General features: G+C 34.9%; 2 protein-coding genes across 3 annotated transcripts in view; both read right to left on the minus strand.

Annotated features, from left to right (window-relative positions):
• Positions 1 to 24,660, minus strand: part of LOC127837349 (protein crumbs homolog 1-like) — an 84,177-nt gene that overhangs the window by 22,849 nt on the left and 36,668 nt on the right. The window contains exons 9-16 of the mRNA XM_052364305.1: positions 24,420 to 24,542; positions 22,581 to 22,811; positions 19,663 to 19,776; positions 17,224 to 17,576; positions 15,814 to 16,152; positions 14,042 to 14,231; positions 13,403 to 13,536; positions 12,567 to 12,726 (exon numbers count right to left, since the gene is read on the minus strand). Coding sequence (XP_052220265.1) covers positions 12,567 to 12,726; positions 13,403 to 13,536; positions 14,042 to 14,231; positions 15,814 to 16,152; positions 17,224 to 17,576; positions 19,663 to 19,776; positions 22,581 to 22,811; positions 24,420 to 24,542 — 1,644 coding nt within the window. The remainder of the gene's footprint in view (positions 1 to 12,566; positions 12,727 to 13,402; positions 13,537 to 14,041; positions 14,232 to 15,813; positions 16,153 to 17,223; positions 17,577 to 19,662; positions 19,777 to 22,580; positions 22,812 to 24,419; positions 24,543 to 24,660) is intronic.
• LOC127837350 (uncharacterized) lies at positions 4,695 to 7,651 on the minus strand. 2 transcript variants are annotated; one of them, XM_052364308.1, is made up of 3 exons: positions 7,061 to 7,651; positions 5,712 to 6,697; positions 4,695 to 5,504 (listed from the first exon to the last, which is right to left on the minus strand). In XM_052364308.1, the coding sequence occupies exons 1-3, from the start codon at positions 7,390 to 7,392 to the stop codon at positions 5,152 to 5,154; spliced, it is 1,671 nt and encodes a 556-aa protein (XP_052220268.1). In that variant the 5' UTR covers positions 7,393 to 7,651; the 3' UTR covers positions 4,695 to 5,151. The 2 variants fall into 2 exon arrangements, with proteins under 2 accessions (XP_052220268.1, XP_052220266.1); XM_052364306.1 differs by having other exon boundaries at positions 5,706 to 6,697; positions 7,061 to 7,648.

The following is a 24,660-nucleotide window of genomic DNA, read 5'->3' on the forward strand; positions in this document are numbered from 1 at the left end:
AATGAAATACAATACACGATAAATACAAAAAAAACCAACAGGTTATCGTTTAAAATAACTTTAATTTGATAATTACTCCGCTTGCACTTGCCTTATTGAAATTAGCGCACCGAACCGCTCTGATAGGGAATACATGTAATAAACACGGACTCGTAAGTTTTCACACCTTTATTGACATCAAATAACAGATTAACACCAATTAGCAGTTGAGTGTTGTTTAACCTCTAATCGATTAAAATCAGTTAAACAGACGGATAAAGCAATCAAGCTGTGATCGCCCGCCTTTTTGAATTTTCTGAGAATACATTAAGTTGCGTAACATGGATTTGAATCAGAAATGGAAGGTTGGAGAAAAAACGGGATCCAAGGACACCCCGCGTTATATTGGACACAGCGTTATAACGGACCGCACTATATTGGAGTTACAGTTTATTTTTCTTTTTGTTGACTTTGCAAGATACAAACCGAAAATGCAGGGTAAAGTAGAGTCTCCCAATTGTCCATGAGATGTTTGTAAAATGTAAAACATGTATCCCCCCCAACATACAAAATTTGCCAATGGCTTCCATCACAGAGGGGGTATTTATGTGATAGTAATGATGGTGATGTCCATGCAGTGACAGGTATTTTTTTCGCAGTTTTATTCAGTTTATTAATTTTATTAATTTTTTTAATGCCGCTCACTTTCCAGCCATATATATCAGCAAGAAAGTTTGTTTAATATAGCATTTAATATTCCTATTTATATTCCCTCTAATAATAATAATTATCTTAACTTTACTCGCTACTAATTTCCTTAGTGGGATCACAAAATTACAGCCCCCCCTGTAGAAATCAAAGCGCTGAAGGCACTGAAGATGTTCGCTATTGCATAATTTAACACGCAATTCATTTTTGAAAATCAATCGCAAGTTTGAAATGAACACACGCCATTCAACTTTATAAAGTGTGTGTCATAGCGCACGGGTCGAGTTTTGTGTGCACTTTTTATCATCCTTATTATTTCATAGAAATAACTAAGACAAAATAAAAACAACATGCTTTTTGGAAGTTCTGAAAGCATAGAAAGTATGATGAAAATGGTAATGATAACTTAATATAAAGAAAATTTGCAGTCACCATCATATTAAAGGAATATTTTTTTCTAATATCAAATGACTATCTCACCAAGAATATAAATTCATAATGAAAGTTCCGTGTACAAAACTTTTGATTTTTGACACCACATACAAATTCAAAATATACAACAATCTTCGTATCTTGTTTATGGAGGAATAAAAGTATAGCAACATTGCTGTTTATGCTTTACTTATTAGCCGAGCAGTTCACACGGTGTCACCAACGCTAACATAAACATAGGTATAGAGCACTCATGCGCTTTTAGGCGTAGCTGTTACAGTTTTCATCTTAGTCACTTTTACATAACGCCAAAACACGCATGAATATTTTCGAATATTTAATAAGCTGATTCGAGATACAACCTCTGAATTTTTGCTACATCACTGCGTATGTGCTCAATTTAAAGGATGTAGCACTGTTCATTGTAAGGAATTCCGGACTACTCTCTGTATGCTCAAACGACACAAATTGTGGCCCTGTTACAATTACGCGTTACAATCCATCTCGCAGAATTTCACTTTCGCCTCCAAGATGAGAAAACAATCATTAGCGAAATAGTATAGTGTCACGATAAGAGAAAATCGTTTAATTATCATACCACAATGTTTGCCGTACTTCAAGTCAGCACGTCTGGAAATCATTCCTTAATGTGTGGATAGGCTGCCATTATTAACAAGTTTGCTATTTTCAATTCAATTTTGTATCAAAAAGCATTGTTCTTAAATGTGGCATTTTCAATTCGCAATGAGATTTGTAATGACCCTCGTCACGTGAAAATGGGTCTTATTCCATATGCGCCCATCATATAAATAGCCCACTCAGCTATCACTCCTTCTGGTAAGGAGAAACATAACATATTGAGTGATTTTAAAGCGAACAGCATCGCCTATGGCCTGACTGCGCAAAAGCACATGTTGGGTTTAACAAACGCTTGCCGAAACGCATAAGACCCATTTTCGCATGACGGCGCTATTGACGTGTGATTTAAATGTGTCGAAAGAAAACTGCGTTTAAATCAAATATAAACAAATGATATATTTCGATAGTGAAGAAAGATACTCATAACAAGACATATAAGGACACATATGAAGTGCTCTCCCGTAGTATATTTTTTATTTTACTCACACTAATGTGTGGTTTGACAATGCTAACACACATTTCATGCGGTGAATATGCAACTTACAAGTGAAAAACACAACACAATAGTTAAACTTTTGTTTAATTGTATTTAATTATTTAGAAAAGTAAATTGCTAACTTTATTTCAAAGTCAGCGTATACGCCGACTACATTTTTAAAAGACATTTATTGTTATAAATATATTTAATATAATATATTAGGTTGTTTTCGGTTTTAGCGATTAAAAAGCATTTTCGAGGTTGCCTATAGTATGCCTGTAGTAATTCATGAACTCATATCCAACTGTCTATGTATTGAGAACTGTGAATATAAACAAGCTTAACCTTCTACTAACCTTCTGCTATTGCATTCGTATTATTATTATAAATTGTTTGTTATATTCGGGTTTAGCAATTATGAAACTTTTTTTTGTCTATTGTATCGCTGAAGTTATTGTCGAACTTATGTTCAACGTTTTATAAATTGAGAATATAAACAAAGACCTATAGATAATATGGGTCTTTGATATAAATAAGCGTCAACTTTTTCCCGAATCTCTCACTTAACGACCTGTACTACGTCATTGAGTTGTATGCGAGAGCGTAACCTATTGCGTTGTTATAACCCGTAAACTTTCCTTTGTTTATTGACAGACGCATCTATTAATAGCCTCATATGCATGACCAAGTAGAGAACGCATTCGAGATATCACATAAACAAAATTTAATATAAATTGTTCTGACCAATTATGGTGGCTGTTCATGTTTCTGAAAAATTGTCGCCATCATCATCATCATCATCATCATCATCACCATCGTCATCACCACCATCATCATCACCACCATCATCATCATCACCATTATCATCCTCATTGTTCTCATCCTTATCTTCCTCCTCCTCCTCATCATCATCATCAAAAACAACTTCATTTGAGATATCATAAGAACAAATGATGTGAGCCAGTTTCATTAAGAATGGAAAAAAATGTTACTTCTAGAGGGTAAACAAGGTGTCACTATTGGCATATAAGAAAAACTGCCTGCCCCTGATGGCCATGCTATTCAAACTGGGCCTAGATCTCATTAGACAACACTTCTGGACAATTTCTGGGATGATTGGACTAAGATGGGACCCAAATTCAGAAAACTGCCATGTCCCTTGGGGACATACTTTTCAACGAACCTTAACCATATTTCAAATCAGATGAGAAATCATTAGAAAAAATGTTCTGACCAAGTAACCTGAACATTTACATACAAGAGGGCAAAACTCAGCCAAAACATAATTGGTACAAACCTTCTGATCAACTTTCTTAAAGATTGGACAACCTCTAGACTGTTAACAAGGCAAATGTTGATGACAGACAAGGCATAACGGGAAAAAGCCATCACAAAAGTGGAGACAATTGTACATCCTTACTAATGGTAAACGTCAGTGGGTTATATTTTAACCACACTAAAAATGTAAGCCTAAAGTAGGTTAATTGTCAAAACTAACTTTAAATTTGATTTGAATTCAAGAGTATTGTTCTTTTTCATAAGTCATTAGATACGATTGCTTAAAAATCTTTTAATGATTTTCATAGACTTAACTAATTTTTATAGTAAAAAAGTTTAACAAACAAGAGATGTGTTTGTCAGAAACACAATGCCCACCCTATTGATCCGCTTTGAAATAAAATTTCAATATATCATTTCGCAGGTTTAGAAATTATATCCCTTTTAAACTTTATTACTTCCCTTGGATTGTATTTTTTTACTTTTGATCTTGAAGGATGACCTTGACCTTTCACCACTCAAAATGAGCAGCTTCATGAGATACACATGCATGCCAAATATCAAATTGCTATCTTCAATATTGCAATAGTTATGGCCAATGTTAAAGTTTTCGAACAGACGCACAGACTGACGGACTGACAGACGGACTGACGGACAGTTCAACTGCTATATGCCACCCTACCAGGGGCGTAACAACAACATCTGACGTTGCCGGTATTTGAAGCAGTGTCATCAGGATCCTTAAGCAGATACGCTACCACTGTGCCAAGCTAATTTTCATAACCTGGTGCAAAACATATTACCTATTGTAAAAGTTATTTAGCTTTCGCCAATAATACAATTGTTTTACCAAACAAAATTTGTTTTATTTTCTAAGAATGTTTTTTTTACTAAAAATGGTCTCAGAGAAATTCACTAAAAATGGTCTCAGAAGAAAATCTTTGCAAAAAAGTTTTAAAGTGACAAATTTTAAGTATAAGAAAAAGTATCAAAGTGACAAATTTTAAGAATAAGAAAATTATATGTTAAATATCTGATCTATTTTGTCTGGCAACATCCCACATCCACTCATCCAGGCATTTTTACCCCTTGATAAACACGCAACCGACTGCGAGATGTGTTTCTGATTTGCGGTTCAATACTTGATTGGCTAAAGCCAATGAACTAAAAATGGCACAAATAATACCATTATTTTTATTAAAAAACAGCAACACATAAATTACAGAAACATAATTTTCTCTAAATAATTGCTATAGGATAATGAAACATATTTAGAATATTTGCATTGGCTTAACAAATTATAATAATTATTATGTACATAACATTTGTTTAGTGACAAACAATACCTGACAAGAAGCCACACAACAAAACTAATCAGCATCAACATAAAGAATGGTCATACTGTTACATGATTTTTTAAATGGTACAATCTCTAAGGTACATTAAAAAACTCATTTTAAAAATATAGATTATTAAATAGAGAATAATAAAAGAAATTGTATAATTATGCTCTGTTCTTAACCAATACATTAAGCGATATGACTAAATATGTCATTCGAAGAAAAATTTGAAATTAAATTATTAATTAATTATATTTATAACAGTGTTTATATTGATGTTTTAATCAACTAGAGGAGCTATTGCAATTCAATAACTATGATTTTATTGTTATGTTGTAGTCCCACAATGATTTGGTGAGTTTGCCTATTGTAGCAGACAGACACTGGATGGAAAAGTCCATCTCTCTGTGAAGCCAGAGTTGCCAGTTTCTTTTTACCCTCATGATCCACCTGTAATACAGTATTGGACCTGTATGCACAGCAAAGGACGTGTCTATCAGGAGTGACATGGACACCCCATGGAAATTGTAATTCAGGATTGGTGAAGGTATATATAAGGCTGCCGTCTGTGGCCAGTGTGAAAAGCTTGTTCTGGTTGTAAATAGTGACATAGATCATGTCACCAGCAGGATTCAAAGCACATCTGAACACTACAAAACATAGAACATGTTTAGGATTTACAGATTGGAATTAAAGACATAAACATTCTAAGAATCATCTAACAATAATCTCATAAAAGTTCTTATGTGTTTTAAATACCCAAAGTAGTGATTATATTTTATGTTTAAATGGAGGTATATGCATGTGTTTACAATGAGCTCAATTCTTAAATATATTAACATTACATTTACCTTTACCCTCATAAAGCTTTTTCACAAGTGTCCCATCCAGTGTGAAGTGGTAGAGACCAGTTCCAGAGGTGATATACAATGCTCCCTGGTGGTGGGCAATGCCGAAAGCTGCTAATGGTAACTGTAACTTCCTCCCATTCACCAGCTGCCCATTGCTCACAGACATGAACTGCACACCATCAGAACCAAGAGTCACAGCCATCTCACTTGCTGTGATTTGACACATGTCCACTGGAGAACTAGGCAAATCACAGTGACTGGACACATTGTAATGCTTGTCCAACAGTTTCACTTTCTTATTATTGTAATCAGTAATAATGATATGACCACTAGGAAGGCTGCAAATGCCTGTTATATTGCAATACCCACTGGTGTCACCTGATATTTTCACATTATACTCGCACTTTCTCTTCACAGTCAACACCTGGTCTCGATTCATTTTAAGTTTCAGAGACTGCATACTGTCTACAATTGTCCCTAGACTAGACTGTCGAGACAGGTACTGCTCAATGTCAATGTTTGCCTTGAATATTATTGAACTCTGAACCTTCACTGGGTTCTTCTTCAGGAAACTCTCAGACTCCTGTATCTTATCCAGACATTTCCTTCTGGCTATGAACTCTATGTCTTTAATGCTCTTATCACAAAGGCCCTGTACAGCTTCACTGAGTTGTTGCAGTTCAGCTTTCAGTCTGCCACAGTTGTCAACGTCTTTCTTAAGAGAGGTTTGCAATGTGGTCCTAATTTCATCTAGTTCTTTCAAAGTTTTATTTTCTAGTTCATCAAGAGCTGCATTTAATTTCTTACGCTGGGTTCTAATTTCTTGCAATTTTTCATCATATGATCCTTCAATGGACTGAATGCTGGCCTCTTGTACTCTCTTAAACTTATTTAGATCAGCTATAATTGATTGAATTTTGTTTGACAACTGCTGCATATCCACAGACAATTTTTTGACTGATTCCGAAATTAGAGCCAAATTTGTACACTGTCTGAAATATGATAATGAAATATAATATAGAATTATCACTATGCCGCATAAAATTGAAAAGCAGTATTTCATTTTAAGCCTAATTTAGTATAAAATAGTCCCCTACCAAAACCCTTGTCAATTGTACATTACAAACAATGAATCCCCCCTTATGTAATCTAGATGTCTAGCAATAATGTCCTCAAATATCATACTATCAACATATAAAAGTTTAGAACAACTCATATAATGCTTTAAACAAATGAACTATGGAACTGCTACATAATTAAGATACTAGTATTTGATAAATGAAAGTGATAACAACCTACTTTTGAACCTGTGATCACTTTAAATACATGTCACTTTATTACCAAGTGTAACTAACCTGTGATTCAGTAAAAGGCAGTCACAGCAACACAGCTGACTGTGATCCTGGCAGAACACTTTTAGCTTCTCATTGTTGTGAATATCGCATTTCAGTAGCAAATCCTCAATTGCCTTTTCAAGAGGCCATTTACTTGTTTCTCTTCTACCATATGTCAAATGGTTTACAAATACTTTATCGTGATGATAAAGGCATTTTTCGCAAAAACACTTCCAACATGTTTCACAAAAAAAATCAGCACTTTTTTCTATATTTTTACTTATGCATCCAATACAAGAATAGTCTTTCACTGAATCTGAACTTTTATAAACTGAATCTAAAGAACTTGCCATTTTGAAAAGGTATTGTGAACTGTCGTGTCATTTAAAAGTTGTGTATTCACTATTATTTTGACTACTTTAAAAAAATAAAATGAGCGTTTTCAAAACCAGAAAGCTAAATGACACACACTGTTTTAGTTAGTATAATAACCAATTCACTTAACTTAAAACTGACAAATAGGCTGAATTATATAAACTTTTTAAGCTCACAACCCACTTAAAATACGCACTGAAGAACAAGTCCATAGTCTAGTTACAAAAAGATCTAGTACACAAATCAATATGCTGATAACAGGTTTATGATAAACAATTTTCTGAAAATGGGATAAACTTGATACATGTATTGAGTTAAAGGGACTTGTTCACTGATTTTCATATTTTTTAAAATGTCAATTGATTTACAAATGTTCAACACATGTCAATTTTTTTTAATTGAATCAATTAATTATAAAATCAAGAAAAAAGGTGGATTAAAAATATTTCCATGCCCAGGAATTGAACTAAGGACCTTTTGATAGCAAATTCGAATGCATTATCACAACTGAACTGAGGTTCTAATAATTTACAGCAAATTCAAATACTGTGACACAACCATTTTGCAAAATGTTGATGAACATAGCATGCACTTTTTTAGCTTTACCAATTTTGATTGATAATCATCCATAGACCATCGAATAGATTTCTCAGTCATTGTATTATTTTGCTAGTTCTAATATTATAATTATATTCTCTTCTGAATCTATTATTATTTTTGTTTTGTTTTTTTTGTTCATTGTGCCAAAATGTAATTTAACATCCCTTAAACAACCATGCTTATGTTATTGGCAGTTATGATTTGTGGTAATTCACACTTTGTCTTATGTTCCTTTATTGATTGGGCGATGATTATAAAAGTTCTCATGTGCATTTTTTTTCAACTCGCACTTCACTTAAGAACTTGATTTAAAAGTTTAAATATATTTATTTCTTTTGGCAAGTACAATATATCAAAATACACAATACAATAGATATCAGAAAAGGATTGAAACGAAAGAAATCATTCTTATAGAGTTTCTCTCCCTGGGATTATATTTACACAAAATTGGATTGTATTCAGAACAATATAACTTAGTTTATGCTTGGCATAGGAAATATGAGTGATAAATATACAAAGGTTTTGAAAGACAACAAAAAGAAGAAACAAGAGGGCCATGATGGCCCTGAATCGCTCACCTGACTAACCTTGCTACATCAACTTAAATTCTATCAGACCCATATACAATCCCAAGCCAGATTTCATTAATTAATACATTCTGACAAAATTTCATTAAGACGTGATGAAAACTGCGACCTCTTTCATCTACACAAGGTTTTACTAGAATTGGCCGGATGACCTAATTTTTTACCCCAGATGACCCATAAACATCCAAAATCGATATTATCAAGATAAACATTCTGACCATATTTCATTAAGATCAGATGAAAACTATGACCTCTATTGTCTACACAAGGTTTTTCTATAATTTGACCCAGTGAACTAGTTGTTTACCCCAGATGACCAAAGTACAATCCCAACCCAGCTTCATCAAGATGAACATTCTGACCAAATTTCATAAAGATTGGATGAAAACTGTGACCTCTATTGTCTACACAAGGTGTTTCTATTATTTGACATAGTGACATAGTTTTTAAGCCCAGATAACCCAAATACAATCCAAACCCACATTCATCAAGATAAACATTCTGACCAAATTTCATTAAGATTGGATGAAAACTGTGACCTCTATTGTCTACACAAGGTTTTTCTATTATTTGACCAAGTGACCTAGTTTTTGACCCCAGATGACCCAAATACAATCCCAACCCAGATTTCATCAAGATAAACATTATGACCGAATTTCATAAAGATTGAATGAAAATTGTGACCTCTATTGTCTACACAATGTTTTTCTATTATTTGACAAAGTGACCTAGTTTTTGACCCCAGATGACCCAAATACAATCCCAACCCTGATTTCATGAGGATAAACATTCTGACCAAATTTCATAAAGATTGGATGAAAACTGTGACCTCTATTGTCTACACAATGTTTTTCTATTATTTGACCTAGTGACCAAGGTTTTGACCCCAGATGACCCAAATACAATCCCAACCCAGATTTCATCAAGATAAACATTCTGACCAAATTTCATAAAGATTGGATGAAAACTGTGACCTCTATTGTCTGCACAATGTTTTTTTATTATTTGACCTAGTGACCTAGATTTTGACCCCAAATGACCCAAATACAATCCAAATCCAGATTTCATCAAGATAAACATTCTGACCAAATTTCATAAAGATTGGATGAAAACTGTGACCTCTGTTGTCTACACAAGGTGTTTCTATATTTGACCTAGTTTTTGACCCCAGATGATCCTAATACAATCCCAACCCAGATTTCATCAAGATAAACATTCTGACCAAATTTCATTAAGATCTGATGAAAACTGTGACCTTTATTGTCAACACAAGGTTTTTCTATTATTTGACCTAGTGACCTAGTTTTTGACCCCAGATAACCCTAATAATATCCCAACCCAGATTTCATCCCGATAAACATTCTGACCAAATTTGATAAAGATTGGATGAAAACTGTGACCTCTATTGTCTACACAAGGTTTTTCTATTATTTGACCAAGTGACTTAGTTTTTGACCCCAGATGACCCAAATACTATCTCAAACCAGATTTCATAAAGATTGGATGAAAACTGTGACCTCTATGGTCAATACAGGGTTTTTCTATTATTTGACCAAGTGACCCTGTTTTTGACCCCAGATGACCCTAATAATATCCCAACCCAGATTTCATCCAGATAAACATTCTGACCAGATTTCATAAAGATTGGATGAAAACTGTGACCTCTATTGTCTACACAAAGTTTTTCTATTATTTGACCTAATGACCTAGTGTTTGACCCCAGATGCATCAAATACAATCCCAACCCAGATTTCATCAAGATAAACATTCTGACCAAATTTCCTAAAGATTGGATAAAAACTGTTACCTCTATTGTCTACACAAGGTTTTTCTATTATTTGACCTAGTGACCTAGTTTTTGACCCCAGATTACCCAAATACAATCCCAACCCAGATTTCATGAAGATAAACATTCTGACCAAATTTCATAAAGATTGAAAACTGTGACCTCTACTGTCTACACCAACAAATTGTTGACAGACACACGCACACACACATGCACGCACAAAGGACGCCGGACATCACACGGTCACATAAGCTCACCATGTCATTTTGTGACAGGTGAGCTAAAAACAAGAACAAAAGATTGTCAAGCAATATTGTCCCCTACCGGTGAAACTCCAAAATTGTCAGTATTTTTTTTAATATATATTTGTTGCCATAGCAACCAGAATTCTTGACGTAGGAACAAAATGAAATGACATGCATAATCTCCATATTGCCATCTATCCATGTTTCAAGTTTCATGCACAAATATGAATAACTTTTAAATTTATCGCAGGATCCAGAAAAGTGTGACGGACAGACAGACAGACTGACAGACGTAGTGCAAACCAAACGTCTCCTCCGGTTTGACCGGTAGGGGACAAAAACAATAAGGAACTTAATTGACAAACTTGCAAACCTGTGATAAATTAAAGATAAAAATTAATGTCCACTCTCTGTCTATATTTATAATGCACATACAATAAAGCCTCATACCTGTAGTTTATGGTAAACAGTTTAATAATTGTAAGTAAATAACCTGCACCACTTATAAATAGCAGTTACTGTTTCAAAACTTGTATTAAAGCCAAACCAAGAAATATTTATAAACAAATGGGCCTGTTGCTCTAAGGCACTCCCTTGAGACCAGAAGGAACTAAACTATTCTGAGAAGGTGAAGTTCAGAATTATTAAAGAGCTGCATTTTTGAAACACAAAGACCCCTACTTCACTTTGAAACCACACAGCAGCTATATCCCAATAGAAAACATAACAGGTTTGTAAAACATGTTTTTTGCTGTTTGTGTTGCATTTTGTGTTTAAAATATATTACATCTTAGTAATCACATTGTTTGTTTTATTTGAATCTGATTTGATTTTACTAAAAATGATTACTTTATAGTTGATTCAGAGTAATATGACCTACCTCCTATCATCGACTGATATAAGAAGTTATCGTAAAACTGATAAAAAATATCTATCATGCAATGTTATATAAGGCAGATATCAGGCAGATATCAATGCAGCGGTATGATAAATCATGATGGAGTTACTTTCCATTTATATTTTACAAAGTTACAGGCCTTGGACAGTTTCTGAAAGCGTTTTTGAAAAAGTCCAGAAGTGTTATTTTTAAGAAAATTCCTGAGTCCAAGGCCTGTAACTTTGTGAAAAATCAATGGACCGGAACAAAACTCAAACTTGATCTGTAAGTCATATACTTAGACTCACACACCAAAATCAGGCCAATATCTGCAAGTGTTCAGGAAAACTGTAACTTTGCGAAAAATCAGTGGACCAGAAAGAACCTCTAACTTGATATGAATCATTTAGGGGTAGATTCACACACTTACAATCAGCTCAATATCTGAAAGAGCTTTGTTAAAAAACTTCAGAAAATAGTTATTATAGAGAAAATTTCTTAGAGAATTCCAAGGCCCATAACTTCACCAAAGATCAAAGGACTGGAAAGAAACTCACATTTCATCTTTTAGTCATGTAGGTAGACACAAAAAACAGCTAAATATCTAAAAGTGTTTCATAAATAATATCCAGAATACATTTATTATAGAGAAAAATTCTAATTCCGAGGCCAATAACTTCGCCAAAAATCAATAGACTGGAACAAAACTCACACTTTATTTGTAAGTCATTTTGGTAGACTACCCCACCAAATATCAGATCAATATCTGAAACCGTAGGAAAAAAGTCCGCAAAATGGAATGCTGGACAGACGACAGACTGACGGACAGTGTGTCTGCTATATGCCACCCTACTAGAGGCATACAAATTATGAAGCATCTTTGACAAATCCATAACAATATATCCACATTCAAAAGTGACTGAATTTTTTTATTCTGATATTTGATCATGTTTCTGCTTTTAAAAATTCATTTTTAACAAAAATTGTGTTAGTCAAGTGCATGGACAGATAGATGAACAAAAAAACTTATTTAAAAAAGAACCTATTAAAAACTTACAATTGACTTTAAAAACTCCCTGTCCAAAGAGAGCTGTGACCTGGTACCAATCACCAGTTGCTAGGTAGCCAACCCGGCTGATAGAGTCGCGGTCATCGGCAACCAGGTGAATAACTAGCTGACCTTTGTCCAAGTACAAGGCCAAGAGGTCATCATCAAGCTAAAAAAAGCACAATTCCAGCTGAATAAAACTTCAAGCTAGAAATAACGCAACACATTGAACTTTTTACAGATTACCGGTAGTAAATATTTTTAGGATATATAAAACACCATTCTTGAATTTCCTTGACAAAATATCTCTGCATGGCTTTTGTCAAATTAAGAATCTTTAAGAATGTTATAGAATACTAAGAATTAACTGCAGTCGAACAATTTGGAGCTTTCAACTTGGTCTTACTTAATAAAATAAAGAATTCTGGTTTGCTCTGATAAAACGCTCATTTTGATGACCGTGGAGATTGGAATAGATTTGAGCTGCACACTGAGAAAAAGGGGAATGACATGTGCTTAAACTGTCATTCCAGCTTAGTCTGTGCAGTCACTGACAGGCTAACCTGGGACGAAAAAGTAAAAATGGCTTTTGCAACCAGCATAAAACCATATCAGTCTGTGAGTAACTCGCAGCCTGTTCAGGTTTTATGCTGTTTGCTGCTCATCAGTATCTAAGGGTTGGAAATGAAACCTTTTTAAGTTTAATTTAGTAAGACAGGCCTTAAATTAAATTTAATGTTTTAAGGGACTACAAATGCGTAAAAATACATATCTAAGTAGTAAAAGGGAAAGCCCCATGGCTAATTTGCGTGTTGCAACTCAATCTCTAAGTAAAAACAACTTACTGTATAGAGGATCATGCCAGTGGATGAGTTTGCAGACACCAACATGGAGAGATTGACAAGCTGGGTGAATTTGGCGAAATGAAGGAACGAGTCCCGCACAAAATGGGCAGAGTTCTGAATCTCACAGTGAACACCTAGAAAAACAATGGAATATAAGTTTATTTGAATGGCACAGTAGTGCATAAAAAGTACAAGCACTTTTATGCTTTATTTAAGAATATATAATTGTTTTAAAGGAAAATTAAAAATTCTGCAAAAACCAACTTTGTAACTAACATTTTTGTATAAAAATTATTGTTATATTTGAATTGTCAATGTAATGTTAGTTTTTGTAAATCCTACCATACAATACTCAGTATGGTCTGCTTTAGATATTTCTTCTCTATGTATTACTCACTATGTCAACTTGAGGAATATGTAAAAGTTCAGTCATTTACAAATGTTATCAAATCCAACACATCTAAACACATTTACAACATTTGTTATCATTATGATCATTTTCTTTAGCAGATTTGTTTAGAACTGTGTGGATAATGGGGGATAAAACAAATGCACATGACAACACTTCATGGTGATGAAACATTCTTAATTGCCATATAATTGCTTGATTAATGTGGACGTAGTTTGCTACTTAACAACCTGTAAAACCAGCAGCACACTGGCATGACTGGTTGAACCACTTGTCCACACACCGGCCGCCATTTTGACACGTGACATTGGAGCACAGGTCATGTGATCTGCACCCTGGCTTTGGATCTGATTGGTTGGTTTGAGTTGCATTCTGTGAGTTAGGGATGATGCTGATTGGTTGGCTGTTCATGGTGAGATTCTGCAAGAGAAAAGCTTCTTGCTTAATTATCAACATAGAGTAAAGATTTTTACATGACAACAAGAGCTGACCCAAGACACAGCACTTGACTATTCTTCTGGTTTGATATCATAATGCACATTTTTTTATCAGTCACCTTATATAATGACCACAAAGACATATTTGAAGCCGAATATCTGTGGTTTGTAATTAAGTGTATGTAAAATTAAAGCTGAAAATTCATTAATTTGAACCAGTAAATGTGACCATGCCAAGAAACAAAGATTTCAACTTTTTACCAATTAAGTAAGTTTTGGAGAGGAATCTCTTTTATCTATTTTAAGCAACAGTGACCTTGACCCAAGTGTCCCTCAATACAACCCTATGCTAAGTCTGCATGTCAGCTAGAGACAGCAGTTGATGTGTGCAAATGTTTACTTAAATTTCTTTAGTACAAATAGAGCACGGATACCCCCATGCTCCACTTTTGTCTCAAAAACTCTGCCTAATTTATCTAAAAAAAAAACAAGCTTTTCATGACCACATTGAATTTAGACCTCTAAGTGTGACAATGACCTTTCAGGTAATGATACTGGTGACACACACAAATCTCAGTGTATGATTAATGACAGAGTTATAGACCAGAAAAAGTTGAGATTTGACTTAAAAGCAAGATCTTTAGCTCTGTGGTAGGGAGATAGGTATTAAACACAAAAAGCCATTTTGCCAGAATGGTCATTAGTGGCCATTATTGACAAAATTGATCATTGAAAGGTACGGAGACTTGACATGACATGACACTTGACATGTCGTCTTATGATGGCTTGTATGTGTGCCTAGTTATTTTAAAATCAATAAATATAAAATTATGGCGAAGGAGTAAGTTTAAAAGATATTTTCAAGCTATTTATTACCAAAGTGGGCCTTTGTTGAATTAGTTTGACCTTGACCTTTGCGGTAAGGAGTTGGGTGATACACACCACACTCTGGATCCTCATGGTGGTCATTTGTGGAAGGTTATTTTAAAATTGCATGATGAATAACAAACAACCAGTCAAGCGTAACAGATAATTTGTTTATGGGCATATTTGTATTTTTGCCTCTTAGCGTATCCTTTAACTTTTAAGAAGGGAGTCAAGTGTAACATTGAATATGTTGTCTTTTACTGGTTTACATTTGTGCCCAGCTATTTTAAAATCAATCAATATATAGCAAGATACACAATGTTCAAAAAGCTTTATGGAAAAAGTTTACCAAGTGTGACCTTGACCTTTGATGTAGGAAGACAGATAGTATGTGCAACATGTAGTCTTTAATGGTTTACATTCCTGACAAGTTAATGTCAAATCTGTCTAAATATGGCAAAGTAATGGCCGAGACAAGAATTTTCAGACAGATAACCAGACACCTGTACAGATACAGGGTGCGACTGCTATGTCGGCTTGTTTGGAGTGGGAAATAAAACAGATGAGGGACTTTAATATATTGTCTGAAAGATTTCAATGTAATCAAGTTACAATAAATAGACGTAAAGCAATTAAGCTACAATAAAAAGACGTAAAGTAATTAAGCTACAATAAATAGACGTAAACTAAACAAATACCCCAAGACATCCTGAGTAGCCAGCCACAGTTGCCATCTTGCTTCGCAAATAGGGAGTCATGGCGTGAACCCCACCAAGATAGAAGTGCTCATTTAAAATAATGGCTGGACCAATCACTGATGGTTTTAACGACACAACACAATCATTCAGAGAGCAGGCGTCCAATGAAATGTTTGTATGTGAGGTAGTTATTGCAACATTGACATTACGACTAGAAGTCCCTTCTGCCAATGGAATGTTGCCTGTTAATGTTTCTCCATAGAAATTCTGTGAGGCATAGAGGCTGCCTTTGTGAAGTTGAAGAAGAAAATGGTAGTGCTCTTGCTTTAACTCTGAAAACTAAAAAAAAAACAAGCAAATCCGTTGAATTGATATCCCCCACAAATATACTTCTTGACACAAAAGTTTTCTGGACTTATGGACGCCAACGTACATCATCCTCTTATCCATGTATATGCTCATACCAAGTTTCAATGAAATCCGTCTAAGCACTTCCAAGATATTGCTCCGGACACACAAAAAAGCATTTTTCAGGATACAAAGTGCCATAACTCTGTTATTATCCAATAGTGTACAAAGCCATTTGGAACGCATCATCCTCTTATTCATATATATACTCATACCAAGTTTTAATGAAATCCGCAAAAGCATTTCCAAGATATGGCTCCGGACACAAAAAAGCATTTTTTGAAGATACAAAGGGCCATAACTCCGTTATAAACAGATGGTGTACAATGCCATTTGGCGTGCATATATATATTTACTCAAACCGAGTTTCAATAAAATCCACCAAAGCACTTCCAAGATATGGCTCTGGACACAAAAGTGCCGGACAGACAGAAGGACAGAAAGAAGGATGGACGGACAATGCCAAAACAATATCCCTCTGCCTATGGCAGGGGATAATTAGAGACCTTTAAGTTGATTACCTCTCTAATATCTCAACATAAACAGGTTTTTTATGAAACTTACCTTTATCCAAATCTGTTTAAGTTAACATGAATATGAAACAAGAAACAATTAGAACCTACACTACCACTATTGGTTGCAACATTTAAAACACAGGATTAATAAGAGTTTAACATTATAATATTTATGTACAATTTGGTCTACCCTGGCATTTATTTTCATGAGATCATAGGTGAGCCTAAATGTCCCAAAATTTCCTAAACAACTTAAAACATATTAAGCTTTTGATGTTTGAAACAAGAAGCACCTATTCAGGAATAAATTTAATGCACTTAAATATTTTACATAAAAACAATGAAACTGTAACATTCAACATTCTACATTAAATATTAGGTTTTGGGTTTTATGTGTTGTTTGTCTTTCATAGTGTTACACAGATGAATACTTGATAAACATATACAGTAAGTAAACAACTGCAGACTTCCTTATATATGTGCATACCCCTGTGGCCAGAAGCAACGTTCCATCCAATATGGTAGTCGAGAATGTGAATTGCAAAATAAGTTCGGTAGTTTGACCCCTTTTTGTCCTTTTCACCGACTTCATACCACCTGCTAGCAGCCTTCTTGCTGACTCAGCAAATCTTCTACGCCTGTTCTGATTGGCAGTCAGCGTAGGCAGACTGACCAATGAGGAGCCATCAAATGTTGCCATGACAACAAACTGACACCTGTCACCACGGATACTGGGTGGGCAGGAGCAATTGTAACCATGGCCACTGAGCTGTGAGCAGGTGCCCCCAAACTGACAGGGGGAGCTGGAACACTCATTGATATCCTCAGTGCAGTTTTTTCCTGGAACAAGACTTAACGCTTTGCATGCTGGTATATTTGTTGTCTGCTTAATTGGTGTGTGCTGATTTTCTAAAATCAGCATTTTCTTCACTGTTTTTCAAAGACCACTATCAGAATAGCAAAAAGTTTGGATCCTGATCAGACGCCACGTTTTGTAGTGTCTGATCACGATCCAAACTGTATGCAAAGGCCTTTAAAATTCGGTTCCAGCGCTAAAAGGGTTAAGTATAGTGCTTCAATTTAAAATTATTTTATAGTGATAAGTTTATCTTTCTACAAAAAGTATTTTTAACAAATGAGGGGTAACTAAATAATACAATATTTGTGTTTCTGACAAAATCGTATCATGTGTGTTCCAGATGGGTATTCAAAATACAATGTATATGACCTAACTTGAGCAAAATAATATCATAGGACTGGTTAAAATTTCAGTCATACAAATATTTGTTAAGTTAAATTACCATTCTAAGTCAACACTCAACTAAAATTCATTTTAAATGAATACCTGATGGCAGACTATTTCTTGACTGAGCATTCTCAGATATTGATTGATTGATTTATTTTGGCATGGAATACACATACATGAATATTTAAAACAACATGTATAATACAGAATCGTAGAACACATGAGCATAAATAAAACATGACACGAACACCAACACCAAGGATAACACAAAAAAGAGCGACTCTTTATTTCCATTGTGGTCCTTAATGTGCTGGTGGCATGACGTAAAAAGCTTTTTTTATAAACAAGTAGCTTTTGAACATTAACCTCATAATAAAGATCATATTAGTACACATTGTTAAATGGTATGATATCACAGATAAATTGCATTATTTCAATATAACAGTACACATCTATATTTGGCATTTTGTAATCACAGTAGGGAATAGACTAAAAAGGTATATAAAGAAATATATTTATGGATTTCAAAAAAGCTAGAAAATACTTGAAATTAAGATAAGATAAAATTGCCTAAAAAAAAATTATTCATTGACAATGTTTTTTAGAGGTCACAGTGACCTTGACCTTTGACCTAGTGAGCCAAAAATGGGTGTGGCGTGTAGAACTCATCAAAGTTTCAAAGTTGTAGGTGGAAGCACTTTGATTTCAAAGGTTTTAAGGCTTTAGTATGGTGGGCGCCGGGCGGCGGAAAGACACGACACAACAAGCTGGCTATGACAATACCTGGGGTTTTCTCCCAAAACAGCTGAGCTAAAAATACAATTTAGCACACACAAAATGTTTAAACTAATATTAATAATAATTCCAAGGTTACCTGTATACCCTTGCAAGAACACACACGTATAACCGCCTACCCCATCCACACACTGGCTGCTGTGAACACATACCTGGATACCCTTTCAAGCACACACATGTATCTGACGGCTACCCTGTCCACAAACTGACTGCTGTGAACACATACCTGTATAACCTTGCAAGCATGCACATGTATACCCGCCTACCCCGTCCACACACTGACTGCTGTGAACACATACCTGTATAACCTTGCAAGCACACAAACGTATAACCGCCTACCCCGTCCCCACACTGACTGCTGTGAACAATTACCTGTATACCCTTTCAAGCACACACACATATAACTGCCTACCCCGTCCACACACTGGCTGCTGTGAACACATACCTGCATATCCTTGAAAGCACACACATGTATAACAGCCTACCCCATCCACGCACTGGCTGCTGTGAACACATACCTGTATACCCTTTCAAGCACACACAGGTATAACCTCCTACCCCGTCCACATACACTGGCTGCTGTGAACACATACCTATATACCCTTTCCAGCATAGACACGTATAACCTCCTACCCTGTTCACGCACTGGCTTCTGTGAACACATTCCTGTATACCCTTGCAAGCACACACACATATAACCGCCTACCCCATTCACACACTTACTGCTGTGAACACATACCTGTATATCCTTGCAAGCACACACACGCATAACCGCCTACCCCGTCCACACACTGGCTGCTGTGAACACATACCTGTATACCCTTGCAAGCACACACACGTATAACTGCCTACCCCGTCCACACACTGGCTGCTGTGAACACATACCTGTATACCCTTGGAAGCACACACACGTATAACCGCCTAACCCATCCACACATTGGCTGCTGTGAACACATGGGTTAGTGAGACACTCGTCAATGTTGACCTCGCACAGGTTGCCTGCAAAATGTAAGTTATAACCAATTTGATTGGCCAAAAAGCTATTACATGTCTAAATATTCTGAATTTTCAGATAATTCATTTGGAATTTAACATTATACTTTATTTTAATAATAATGTACATTGTAATATTACGTTTTTTTTGTATGATTATTATTATACAGTTGCCTTTTTATATTTACAGTACATCAATATAATTATAAGTAAACAAGCAAGTAAGTAATGCATTTACAAATAATTGATATCAAGCACTTAAATCTTTAATGATTAACAAGAGATGAAGTTGTAAAACATGTAAAACCCAGACATGCAGCAAAGATGTCCCTGTGACCTTGACCCTCTACATTTGAAATTATTAGAGGTCTTCTTTTGTCAAGACTAAGATACAGAGGAGGTATTCATGTCATAGTCAAGATGGTAACGTCCATTCCGACAGGCATTTTTCGCTGTTTTATACCCTTCATTACTTAATTTTTCAAACGCCACTCACTTTCCAGCCATATCAGTTAAAAAGTTACTAGGGTTAATTTTGTATTAAAATATGCTCTTTATCTCAAGTTTACTCACTGCAATTTTTTTTTGCGGGATGACCTCATTACAGCTCCACTAAGAAAGTTTGCAGCTGATAAGTCTGTCAAAATATAACGAGGATTTTAATACTAAATCAACGCTAATCTCTTGCTTACTGATATGGCTGGAGTGTGAGCGGCATTAAACATGTGAATTATAAAAAAGTAATAAAGACTTTAAATATAATAGTCACGGCATGGACGTTGCCATCTTGACTATCATTGTAATTACCCCCTCTCTAAATAGTAATTAATATGATCCTAAGATTTCTCAAGACTTTTATGTAGAAACAATTTTCATGTTACAAGCCCTAGTGACCTTGATCTATATTTCCTCCCATGGAACCTGCATACCAATTTTGATGATCACAGGTCACAGAGTGTTTTTTAGATCTTTCACAGATACAGATTTTACAACAAAACCCGCTTTGACATGGTGACGTCTCACTTAATAGGCATCTTCCTTTTCAGCCAAGTAACCACTATATCAATTTGCATTATTGTAGGTCCGATTCTTACTATTTATTGCATAAATTTCAGTTACACAACACCTTAACCTTTGACCTGTTAACTTAAAAATAAATGGGAATTGTTCTAATCTAACAAGTAACCAGTTTATATGATAGAAGGTAAAAGTTTTATCTAACAAGTGTTCCGCGGTCAGAGACATTTGCTCCCCAAACAAGGCCTTGACCGTGACCTTTGACCTAGTGACCTGAAAATCAATAGGGGTCATTTGCCAGTCATGATCAATGTACCTATGAAGTTTCATGATCCTAGGCCTAAGCGTTCTTGAGTTATCATCCGGAAACCATTTGGTGGACGGACCGACAGACAAATGGACCGACAGACGGACGGACCGATCGACATGTGCAAAACAATATACCCCCTCTTTTTCGAAGGGGGGCATAAATATCATGCAGAAACCAAATTTTTGGTATTGTTATGTGACCTTGAACTTTGACCTGATGACCTCAAAATTTAAATGTGTCAACTTTTTCCTGGTAACCTTTATACCAATCTGCATGATTGTAGGTCAAACAAATATCTTTTTACAGTTCCCAATGACCTTCACATTTTAACTGGTGACCTCAAAATTCATAGGAGCTTTCCTTCAAGAAACAACTGAACAAATTTGCAAGATTGTAGGTCAAAGCATTCTCAAGATGTCGTGCAAAAAAACACTCTGACAAGCCTCTTTGACCTCAAAATGAAACGTATTTTTGTAAACACATTTACTAGATATTCTATAGTTAAAGCACAGAAAAAGTGAAATTATTATACAAAAAATGATCACAAAAAATACACGCCTGTATGATACTCTGCACATTAAGGTAATTAAATATTTAAAAGTTTGACCAAAATCGACCAAGCAATTAAAGAGTATTAAAGTAAAAAAACTTTGGGGACAAAATATTACATCCGGAGGATGTTTTGGGATGTTGACAAAGAGCCATAATACTGCAAAAAGCCAATGCAGGTAAACGTCATCACTTTATAATCATCCACACACTTAGGTCACTCAACTGTGAATGTTTGACAGGGATCTGAGGAAATTAAGTGGAGTTAAAAACACTTGCTTCAGGATGTACACACAGATAAACAGACGGACTGAGAAATGCAATGCTTAATTGCTATCGATCCAAGGGAGTGTAAAAACAGACAAACAGCAATAATTCTTGACCTTGTCACACCAAAATTTATTTCTTAACAATCATCTACACATTAACATCAATCAACTGTTAAAGTTTGATCAAGTGCCAAGTGCCACAATGTTGTAAAAGCAGATTCTAAAAAAAAAGCTTTTAGATGTATGGACCAACAGAGGTAAGTAAGGATGGACAAACATACGGACAAATAAGTGCAGTGATTAATGCTTAATACACAAAAACTGTACCTCCTGTTCTGGGGGCGTGGGGGATGGGGGGGTTATAAAAACCAATACATGAGACTTTATTCTTGAAACAAAATGCCCAGAAACAGCATGCATCACAATTTCTACATAGCAATTTTGATCACACAAAATGTAAACAAACTTTATATCATGTGTTCTTCATATTCACAAAAAGGAATACAACCCAACAAAAAAGAGCAATGCTTAATTCATCCCACTCCATGGGGGCATGAAAACTACTACATAATACTTTATTCTTTTAAACTAAATGCCAAGAACAGCAACATATACAAATTCCTACATACATGCAGCTTTTTTAATCACACAAAATGCAAACAAACCTGTGAACCCGGCAGCACACTGGCATGCAAAGGCATTCAACCCATCAACGCAAGTTGCCCCGTTTTTACAGGGGTCAAGGTCACACTCCTGAAGGTCACCAGTGCAGTTGACCCCTGTGAACCCCGGTGCACATGTGCAGGTGAAGTTGCCAAGGCGATCGTTGCAGGTGCCATTGTTTTTACACGGACTGAGTTGCTGGCAAAGACTGACCTTTAGGTCACATGATGTCCCTGTAATATCAAAGCAAACAATGAACCAAACGAAAAGTTTGATTATTATCATAAAGCTAATTTCAGCTCAATGTATTGAAAAACATAAATTGCGATGATATACATGTGACCTTTCTAATATCTGTTTTCTAATTAAACCCTGTATTCATTTTTGGTAAATGTCTTATATAACAAGTAAAAATCGTGGCCATTGACAAAGTTAATAAAACAATTGTTTTTTAGAAGTTCTGTTCATATGTATCTTATATACTACCAAAAAAATAATGCTAAATATATTTCAACAATTTGGTAAATATTTTTTTTTTTTTTTTTCCATTTTGAATAGATGTTTTATATCTTATCTAACATTATTCTTTCATAATATTAATATAATAATATAATAACTAATATTATTCTTTCATAGTATTAATATAATAATATAATCAGAGCTCCAGATAAGGTTTTGTGAAATTCTTAAATTACTACCAGATTTTCAAAAAGAATTCTTAACTCTAAAATTTTATTTTTAACGTTACTAATAAGTTTTGGAAAATAATTCTTATTTTTTCTAAATGACCTAAAAATAAATAATAATGGTTATTTTCATGCAAAAAAAATCAAAATAAACATACTAGCAACTTAATTTATACGAGTTCAACAGTGTCTTTTCAGTATTTTACAATTTTATTTTTCCAATACCTTCATATGCCCAAACTGTGCGTAGATTGCATGCCTTAGATGAATTTTTACATATTTCACATTTAAAACGGGTCTCCCCTTCAATCTTTTCAACGATTAGCCACGGGACTTGTCCCTTCCACTCGTTCAATGTTTTTTTGTGTGTTTAAGTTTGGACCCGTCGTTTCGCGTTTTTGTTTAGCTTTTCCGACTTTGTCGGCAATTGAACATACAACATCGTATAAGATCTTTTCTATAATGTCTTTCTAAACATTTAACTTCGGCTCACTTTGCGTACAATATGTTAAAAGCGTGATTTTGGGCGCTTTGCAGTTTTTTAAGGACGCTCTCTGGGCGCCGCCATTGTTTTTTGACAGATAGACTGTATCCCAGTGTGACCCAAATTCGACGATGTAACGATTACATGAAGCAATATTTAGCAAATAATTAAAGAAATAATGAAATGTTTAATAGCACAAAATAACAATTTTAAACTCTGATGTATTACTTTGAAATGATTCCAAGACAATAATCATCCATTTAATCGATACAAATAGAACATCGTCGAATTTAGGTGTCGTCGAATTTGGGTTACGGTAGGATATACGCCGCTTTTATTGGAAAAAATGCGCTTTGTTAAACAAACCCGATAACCATTCTATATAAGCACCTCAAAGAGCTTTAATACGCGAAAACAACTCAATAAAAATCGATACGAACCGATGTTAAAATAATATTTGTAACTTGATTTTGTAATTCTTAATGGTACGACAAGATTTTAAAATAAATACGTACCGGACTAGAAAATAATTCGTAATTACGAAAATACGACCCTTATCTGGAGCTCTGATAATAACTAACATTATTCTTTCATAGTATTAATATACCATACTTCATCACCGTTGTCACATTTTAGCTCTTATCTTATATAAGATAAATGGTATGTATTACCTGAGAATCCAAGTTGACATGTGCACTTGAAAGCTGTCCCATTATTTGCACAAGTGCCACCATTTAGACAAGGGTTAGGGTCACATACATCCAACACTGCCTCACAAAACTGCCCAGTTGTACCTAAAAGTCAAACAAAGGAAACAAATTAAGGCATGATAATGAGATAATGATAAATCAAGAATACACTGTGATCAATGGATAAAGAGAAAACGGAACAGATTGTTGAGGGAGCCCTAGA

Source organism: Dreissena polymorpha, chromosome 7 (assembly GCF_020536995.1).
Source record: "Dreissena polymorpha isolate Duluth1 chromosome 7, UMN_Dpol_1.0, whole genome shotgun sequence".
Classification (NCBI taxonomy): Eukaryota; Metazoa; Mollusca; class Bivalvia; order Myida; family Dreissenidae; genus Dreissena; species Dreissena polymorpha.

What these genes read in the sequence shown, in the direction of transcription:
- LOC127837350 (XM_052364306.1), bottom strand. Translation starts at nt 7,392, where the DNA reads ATGGCAAGTTCTTTAGATTCAGTTTATAAAAGTTCAGATTCAGTGAAA. An exon ending in TGCCTTTTACTGAATCACAG is followed by an intron (nt 6,698 to 7,060) that starts GTTAGTTACACT and finishes ATCATATTTCAG; the next exon opens with ACAGTGTACAAATTTGGCTC. An exon ending in AAAGCTTTATGAGGGTAAAG is followed by an intron (nt 5,505 to 5,705) that starts GTAAATGTAATG and finishes TATGTTTTGTAG; the next exon opens with TGTTCAGATGTGCTTTGAAT.